This window comes from Thalassophryne amazonica, chromosome 21 (assembly GCF_902500255.1).
Source record: "Thalassophryne amazonica chromosome 21, fThaAma1.1, whole genome shotgun sequence".
Taxonomy (NCBI): Eukaryota; Metazoa; Chordata; class Actinopteri; order Batrachoidiformes; family Batrachoididae; genus Thalassophryne; species Thalassophryne amazonica.
This window is the reverse complement of record NC_047123.1, coordinates 31,987,994-31,996,722: the sequence shown is the minus strand read 5'-3', so window position 1 is coordinate 31,996,722 and position 8,729 is coordinate 31,987,994. Positions and strand designations below refer to the sequence as shown.

The 8,729-nt window shown below is 40.7% G+C and overlaps 2 protein-coding genes across 3 annotated transcripts in view; one reads left to right on the top strand and one right to left on the bottom strand.

Moving 5' to 3' along the window:
• Positions 1–2,680: 2,680 nt before the first annotated feature.
• The window catches only part of ost4 (oligosaccharyltransferase complex subunit 4 (non-catalytic)), a 19,456-nt gene continuing 13,407 nt past the window's right edge, over positions 2,681–8,729 (bottom strand). Inside the window, exons 2-5 of one of the 2 annotated variants that reach the window (XM_034162774.1) lie at positions 7,668–7,670; positions 3,876–3,921; positions 3,038–3,187; positions 2,681–2,849 (exon numbers count right to left, since the gene is read on the bottom strand). In XM_034162774.1, coding sequence (XP_034018665.1) covers positions 3,073–3,186 — 114 coding nt within the window. In that variant the 5' untranslated portion in view covers position 3,187; positions 3,876–3,921; positions 7,668–7,670 and the 3' untranslated portion in view covers positions 2,681–2,849; positions 3,038–3,072. Of the gene's footprint in view, positions 2,850–3,037; positions 3,188–3,875; positions 4,007–7,667; positions 7,671–8,729 lie in introns of those variants that run through there. The other variant, XM_034162773.1, reaches the window with a different exon arrangement.
• Positions 4,165–8,729, top strand: part of selenoi (selenoprotein I) — a 5,605-nt gene continuing 1,040 nt past the window's right edge. The window contains exons 1-9 of the mRNA XM_034162771.1: positions 4,165–4,406; positions 5,457–5,525; positions 5,861–5,969; positions 6,427–6,501; positions 6,597–6,859; positions 6,937–7,045; positions 7,131–7,179; positions 7,261–7,441; positions 8,476–8,655. Of these exons, the coding sequence (XP_034018662.1) occupies positions 4,350–4,406; positions 5,457–5,525; positions 5,861–5,969; positions 6,427–6,501; positions 6,597–6,859; positions 6,937–7,045; positions 7,131–7,179; positions 7,261–7,441; positions 8,476–8,655 (1,092 nt within the window). The 5' untranslated portion in view covers positions 4,165–4,349. The remainder of the gene's footprint in view (positions 4,407–5,456; positions 5,526–5,860; positions 5,970–6,426; positions 6,502–6,596; positions 6,860–6,936; positions 7,046–7,130; positions 7,180–7,260; positions 7,442–8,475; positions 8,656–8,729) is intronic.

Genomic DNA, 8,729 nt, shown 5'->3' with positions numbered 1-8,729 from the left:
AGTACATAAGAGGGTACTTCAACAATGTTCTCAGCCTCATCTGGAAACAAAGCTGGAGGCTCAAGCTGTGACCTTCCACCGAGGGATAAAGAAGCTAAAGCACTAAGGTTAAGGGAGACTACATTGAATTTCCTGTGATGTTTTCTGGGTGAAACAGAATTTTTTTTTTTTTTTTTTTAAGTGTCCTCATGCAGTGAGATTGTGACTGAGATCTGTACGCTTAAAAATCAAACTGTCTTTAAAAGGTTGATGGAACTGCACTGAAGCCTCTGCAGGAGCCCATGAACATTTGAGACAGTGACCCTGTGTGGCCAAACCTGACAACTGCACCTCAGCCATCGTTTTTATGTTTAAAGTAATGAATTTAAAATTCTGAAATTAGGAAATATTTATTTTATCAAGGGGGTTATGTCAGTTACAGCCACTGGTGTTATTTCATTTCTGTGCAATAGTAAGGTTAACTCAGTTTTAACATTTATGCATTTTCAGTAATACAACCCCTGGCAATAATTATGGAATCACCGGCCTTGGAGGATGTTCATTCAGTTGTTTAATTTTGTAGAAAAAAAGCAGATCACAGATATGACACAAAACTAAAGTCATTTCAAATGGCAACTTTCTGGCTTTAACACTATAAGAAATCAGGAAAAAAAATTGTGGCAGTAACGGTTACTTTTTTAGACCAAGCAGAGGGAAAAAAAATATGGACTCACTAAAAACTAACACCTGCATCAAACCAGATCTGCTCGTTAGTCTGCATCTAAAAGGAGTGATCACACCGTGGAGAGCTGTTGCACCAAATGGACTGACATGAATCATGGCTCCAACACGAGAGATGTCAATTGAAACAAAGGAAAGGATTATCAAACTCTTAAGATGGTAAATCATCATGCAATGTTGCAAAAGATGTTGGTTGTTCACAGTCAGCTGTGTCTAAACTCTGGACCAAATACAAACATGGGAAGGTTGTTAAAGGCAAACATACTGGTAGACCAAGGAAGACAAAGCGTCAAGACAAAACTTAAAGCAATGTCTCAAAAATCGAAAATGCACAACAAAACAAATGAGGAACGAATGGGAGGAAACTGTAGTCAACGTCTGTGACCGAACTGTAAGAAACCACCTAAAGGAAATGGGATTTACATACAGAAAAGCTAAACGAAAGCCATCATTAACACCTAAACAGAAAAAAACAAGGTTACAATGGGCTAAGGAAAAGCAATTGTGGACTGTGGATGACTGGATAAAAGTCATATTGAGTGATGAATCTCGAATCTGCATTGGGCAAGGTGATGATGTTGGAACTTTTGTTTGGTGCCATTCCAATGAGATTTATAAAGATGACTGCCTGAAGAGAACATGTAAATTTCCAGAGTCATTGATGATATGGAGCTGCATGTCAGGTAAAGGCACTGGGGAGATGGCTGTCATTACATCAATAAATGCACAAGTTTACGTTGATATTTTGGACACTTTTCTTATCCCATCAATTGAAAGGATGTTTGGGGATGACGAAATCATTTTTCAAGATGATAATGCATCTTGCCATAGAGCAAAAACTGTGAAAACATTCCTTGCAAAAAGACATAGGGTCAATGTCATGGCCTGCAAATAGTCCGCACCTTAATCCAATGGAAAATCTTTGGTGGAAGTTGAAATGGTCCATGACAAGGCTCCAACCTGCAAAGCTGATCTGGCAACAGCAATCAGAGAAAGTTGGAGCCAGATTGATGAAGAGTACTGTTTGTCACTCATTAAGTCCATGCCTCAGAGACTGCAAGCTGTTATAAAAGCCAGAGGTGGTGCAACAAAATACTAGTGATGTGTTGGAGCGTTCTTTTGTTTTTCATGATTCCGTAATTTTTTCCTCAGAATTGAGTGATTCCATATTTTTTTTCCCCTCTGCTTGGTCTAAAAAAGTAACCGTTACTGACTGCCACAATTTTTTTTCCTGATTTCTTATAGTGTTTCTTAAAGCCAGAAAGTTGCTATTTGAAATGACTTTAGTTTGTCATGTCTGTGATCTGCATTTTTTCTACAAAATTAAACAACTGAATGAACATCCTCCGAGGCCGGTGATTCCATAATTTTTGCCAGGGGTTGTACTTTAGTGTATAGGACCTGTTAGACACACTGGAACAGATGGGGAAGAAGTGCCTTGCTTAAAGTCCCACAGCAGCTGTAGAAGTACATCATTTTCCCAGCCAAGTTTCAACCTTACTTTGAAAACTGATTTTAGTCTGTCCTAAACTTTTACCTGTAGACCTTGTTTTAGTGCAACACGTTAGTGGATGCAAGAATTTTACTTTTCCTCCCCAGCAACACCTGAAACCTTATTTCATTGTGACTTCACAAACTGAGTAAAAAGTGAGGATATTACAGATGGCTGTTGCAGTACTTTCAAATACTCTCCTTGCATTTAATTCCAAGAGGTTTTCATAAAATCCCACAACTTATATAGGGCTTGATAAATTTCAATTTTGTTGTACATAATTTTAACTTTTAGGAAAGCTTCACTGACAGTTAACGCTGGAAGTAAAAATTGCTTTTAAGTGAACAGTTTTGAATAATGTGCCCATGGTACAGTCTTATAATCTGTTGTATAGTAAAATGTTTCCAGGATCTTATTGTAGAAGGAAGACTGATTTATCGGGGGGAAAAAAAATCCCTACATTTTAGCTTAAGAAGTTGCCATTGTTCATTTATAACAAATTTATTGAATCACGGTTAAATGAAATTCACACATTAGAAAACACTTGGTGCAAGTCAAACAGAAACTGGTCTCTTGTAAAGAGGACATTAAGAGTACAGGGGTTCCAGGGTGGTGGTGGTGTTGATTTTCATGTGACCTGTAGGAAAGAAAGTGTTTAAATGCTTTCACAGCTGCCAAAACAGAAATGATGTAAACTACAGGTTACAACTACTGAATCATTCAATTAAATTCTGATCATTTAATACTTAAACACTTCTAGATTTGCTAGTACAGCAGCTTTAATGAGCAATTTAACAAAAGAGCTTCTCCATAGATTGCCCGCACCTTTCCAACTGCAGCTGGGTCCATCCTGGGAGATGCTACTCCTGTTTCTTTGGGTTATTGACAGCAACATAGTGGTATAACACAACCAGGAGGAACAATGAGACACCAAGCATGTTGGCAAATATGGCCAGCTGCACATCCGTTACCATTCTGCAAAGGAAGAAGAGCAAAAGTGCAGCAAGTGGAAGAACTTGCAGTAAAGGCTCATTTGGAATCATGGGCTCAGTTTGAAAGATACTTCACATTTAGTACCATTTTTAAGATTTGTTATGAAGTTCCAATGGGTGCATGAGCATGTTGCACACAAATCAGCTTTGACCTTTCAAAAGCACTCACCATATGCATTCATGAAGTTCACTAAACTTTAGTACGCAGAAATAACAGACTGTAGTAGTACTTTCTAGCCTTTGGCCTGCAGCTAACTATTAGAGATTAGGTCCAGAAAATGGAGTGTTCCCTACCGTGGGGGAGACTAGTAAAATAAGTCAGAAGATACACACATGGAAAACGGCCAAAAAAAAAAAAAAAAGACAACGTGGATATATATGACTGCGATTAAGTCCATTAATCGACTAACTGTTGAAACTCTATAAAACAGTGAAATAAGTGCAAACGTAATGGATTTATAAAGAAAATGGAAAAAGAGGCCATAGCACAACTACGTAAAAATTTAAAAAAGAAGCTAAACTCTAGTTTCGGTAAAATGTGATTAGCGTGTAACAACAAAATTAGCTAACGAGGAGCTAAAATATTGTGGGACACTCCCTATGAAGTACCTATCGCTTTATATAAAATTTAAATGAGTGCCAAATTAAACCACCGTTCTTTTATTACTTACTTTGTTTTTAAACTCAATATTCTCTCTCTCTCTCGTCGAGTTTTTTCTCCCCCCAGAGCGGTAACAACACACTTCCGCCTGCTGCAAACGCCACGTCACTGTCTACACTGCGCATGCGCTCTATAAATAAGCACAGCGCGTTAATCTATTAATAAAAGCAGAACACTAAAACAATTGGCAATGCTAGTTTTCGCAGTGGTAACCGTAGCGTTGAAAATATAGATTTTTTTTTTAAACCAATTAACGTTTTGTCATTATTTTATTCAATATCTACAAACAAGAGGTGGCGGTATTGAGTCTCATTTACCTCTGAGCAGTAGGCGTGGCCCGACATACGTCATCTCACCCGACACCGGCGTGAACCAAAGAGGCTAAAGAGCTAAACGCTAGCTTGTTGCGGCTGCCGACTCGGAATTTAGATTAAATAAAACAGGAATATTAACATACGTTACCGTAGCGCCGCAGTGCACCGCCATGGGTCTATACGAATATGTCACTCAGGAGCAACTCGCGGGTTTCGACAAATACAAGGTATGTCATTCATAGCTGTTAGCCTGCTAATCGTTAGCTGGTGGGATGGAGTGCAGCAGCGATTTGTCGCAATCTGTTTAATGTTGACTTTTTTATCTGACCATCAGGAGACATTGAGTGTTGTTAATTTCACCAGAATGGTCACATCGGTGTATCTTCTCGAGAATGTGGGAGACAAAAGTGGCGAAAATGTCCAGGATCTCACTGTTCACAAAGCAAAGATGTTGCAAAAATGTGAAAAATGTGTTTGTCATTGACGAGGCTCTGATAATCTCGGAGATAAGTGTATTATTGTGTGTCTGCAGATATGACTGAAAAATGTTGATGTGGATTGCACAAAGTTTGTTCACATCAAGGCAGTTCTGATTTGAACCAAGATTCTGCTTGTTTCAAGAATCAGGTTAATGTATACAAATAGTCCTTTCCTTGCCACTACTTTGCACCAGATATTTCTGGGTTCACATGTACCTAAATACCTGTTCCTCTCCAGCAGCAATTCAGCCAAAACTACTCATTCTTTAGGACACACCTGTTGTTACAAATGGGAATATGTATTTATAGACTCAATCATTAGTTGTAGAAATATTGTTGATTTAAGCAGGAAGGAATTTTTATTATTGGCCTACTTGGCTGTAAGTTAAAAATGCAGTAGGCCCAGTACTCAATTAAGTCAAACAAACAAAACAGCAAATATCCCATCATGAATGTCTGTCTAACTGCATGGACTGTTCAGGACTCTGGATGTTGTCTGTATCTGTTGTGATGGTTCAGCGCCGTTTTTATTTGAAAAAGATGACAAAGACACCCCTGCAGATCAGACATTTATGCTTGAATAAAATTTTGGAGCATGCAGCCATGTTTGTTTGGCTCTGCAGGAATGACAGCTGCGCAGTTTGTCCTCAAGTCATTATACAGTCTGTGGATTTTGTTTGTGATCAGATAACACCAAAAAGGAAAGAATCTTGTTAACTTGGTTTGGAGCAACACAAATTAACTGTTGTCATAATTGTGTAATAATGGTAAGTTGACTGGAATTGTTTGTCTCTGTAGTACAGCGCAGTGGACACAAACCCGTTGTCTGTCTATGTCATGCACCCTTTCTGGAACCTTGTGGTGAAGGTAAGGAAAACCTGTTCAGGTGTTTTCAGGTAATAAAAATGTTTACCATCAGTCTGTTAACAATAGTATGTTCATGGAGCCGCCTTTACCTGACGCATTATGTGCACGTCAGGTTTGTATTTTGTTTTGTTTTATTTCCCACTCGGCATTATGTTAGCCTGCCAATAATATGTGTCACGTAATTCCACTTGAAGTTACGCAAAAAGTTTGATAAGGGCTTGTTGTGAATTGAAGAGGATGTCCAATGGCCAGTTATATAATAGTTTATATTTATTTTGGCAACATGGCTGTAGTTTGTCCTTGCTACTGTCTGTTCTGTCTGTTTCTCTGCCCAGTTTCTCCCAACATGGTTGGCCCCAAACCTCATTACATTCACAGGCTTTATGTTCCTTGTGCTGAATTTTCTTATGTTGGCCTTCTACGACTTTGACTTCAATGCCTCTGGTAGGTGTTCTTCCTGTCTTTTTATTTATTTATTTTATGTGTGTGTCTCTGTTTACCACACACAGCATTGTAACACCCCAGGTCCTAGTTTAGTTTGTCAAAGAGGGGAAGAGGAGTTCGTACTATGTTTGTGAGTTTGCTGAAGAATGACAAAGTCCATAATTTACTGACACACAACTGGCTGTGGTTGGTCAGTTACAAACCATTACAAACATAACACACTGCTGTGATGTTCACATGCATGAAATAGCTTTTTGAGAATAAATAAAACCCCAGAATGCACTTGTTAAGTTTAAGGGTTTGCTCTTTGGGGCTTGTAGAACTTGCAGACATCCAGTTGATTAATTTCAATGAGATGTTTTGTTGAAGTGAGAGAGGTGTAAGCTCAGTAGAGCCGTCGGTGGCCTCCAGTTGTAACTTTGAGTCTTTGCTAAGTGCTGTGTTTTATTTGTTTCAGTTGTAGGACATGAACACGTGCCTAGTTGGGTTTGGGTTGCTGCGGGGATTTTCAACTTCTTGGCCTATACACTGGGTGAGTGTCACCGTCTCACAGTTGCACACCAGTCGGTGGTGTTTGTGAGCCTCTCTTATTCCCCCCCCCATTATTTTATTTATTTATTTTAATAGATGGTGTTGATGGGAAGCAAGCACGTCGCACCAGTTCCTCCACGCCACTGGGGGAGCTCTTCGACCACGGCCTGGATAGCTGGGCTTGCGTCCTCTTCGTAGCCACTGTCTACTCCATATTTGGCAGAGGGGAGAGTGGCGTGGGTGTGGTCACGCTTTATTATATCCTGTGGGTGGTGCTGTTCTCCTTCATCCTGTCCCACTGGGAGAAATACAACACGGGGATTCTGTTCCTGCCGTGGGGATACGACATCAGCCAAGTGGTAAGAACTCGCACAGGAACCGGAAGGAAGAAAATAAGTGGTGCCTCGAAGCTTGCTGACTTTTTGTGTCCTACCAGACCGTCTCCATCGTTTACTTGGTAACAGCTGTGGTCGGTGTGGAGACCTGGTACCAGCCGGTCGTGTGGCACTTCCTCTACAGAGACCTTTTCACTTTTATGATCCTGGGTGAGTGGTGATTGGTCGTTTTCTCGTCTCATTTAATATTTTAAATGAAGAGTGTCTGTAAAAACTTTTGTGTGTTGATTTACAGCCTGTTCCTTCACTGTCACATTACCCATGAGCCTCTATAACGTGCTGAAGTAAGTGTCGCTTTAGTTTTTTTTGTTTGTTTGTGGCATTACTGGGCGTGGTGTTCTGATGTTGACGTTGTAACGATGCAGGGCGTATCGCAGTAACACCCTGAAGCACAGCAGCCTGTACGAAGCCTTCCTCCCCTTTCTTTCTCCTGTCATCCTCTTTGCCCTGTCCACCACGTGGGTGATCTTCTCGCCATCCAACATCCTCGAGCAGCAGCCCAGAGTCTTCTACTTCATGGTGGGGACGGCTTTCTCCAATGTCACGGTGCGTTTCGACTCCTTTTCCACACATAGGAACCAACAATAATTAGCTCAAACAAAATAATCCAGTTTTGCCACAGCTGTTAGTTATTTCATTAAAATCTGCCTTTAAATGTCAAATCAGAGTGTCATCTAGTGGTGAGGTTGCAGATTGCACTGTGATGTTACAGGTCATGTTTTCACTTCTTCTCCTGTGGAACCAGCTCCCAATTCGGATCAGGGAGACAGACACCCTCTCTACTTTTAAGATTAGGCTTAAAACTTTCCTTTTTGCTAAAGCTTATAGTTAGGGCTGGATCGGGTGACCCTGAACCATCCCTTAGTTATGCTGCTGTAGACTTAGACTGCTGGGGGGTTCCCATGATGCACTGAGTGTTTCTCTTTTTGCTCTGTATGCACCACTCTGCATTTAATCATTAGTGATTGATCTCTGCTCTCTTCCACAGCATGTCTTTTTCCTGATTCTCTCCCCTCAGCCCCAACCAGTCCCAGCAGAAGACTGCCCCTCCCTGAGCCTGGTTCTGCTGGAGGTTTCTTCCTGTTAAAAGGGAGTTTTTCCTTCCCACTGTCGCCAAGTGCTTGCTCACAGGGTGTCGTTTTGACCGTTAGGGTTTTTCTGTAATTATTGTATGGCCTTGCCTTACAATACAAAGCGCCTTGGGGCAACTGTTTGTTGTGATTTGGCGCTATATAAATAAAATTGATTTGATTTGATTCTTCAGTGACAGGGATTCCTGCCATACCTTCTCTTCTGATAAGCAAAAAGTCTCTATTTCATAAAAATGAGGGTTCTCAAACTTGTTAGCCTGCACGAGCAACCAGTAGACAGTGTATAAGGAAGCAACCACTGATTCCTTTTGTTTTTTTAATTCAATCTCACACTGCAAAAAATGCGAAAAGCAAAGTGTATAATTTAAATGCTATAAACGCCCCTAAATCTTGCACACTGTAGCTTTAAACTTCATATTTTTTGTGACTGAAGTGCTGTTATTTCAGGCACATACATCTCTACATCATGTGTGTGTCTTTGTGTGGCAGTGTGCGCTGATTGTGTGTCAGATGAGTAGCACACGCTGCCAGCCTCTGACCTGGTGGTTGCTGCCCATGACAGCAGTGGTGTTGTTAGCCGTGTCCGGGCTTGTTCCCAGCGAGTCACTGCTCCTGAATGTGTGGACAGCCGCCGTCTTACTAGCACACATCCACTACGGCGTATCAGTGGTAAGAACACACACACAGAGAAAGTAATACACATCTGTTGGTTTAACACTCGCAACTGAAGTTTGTGCAACCAG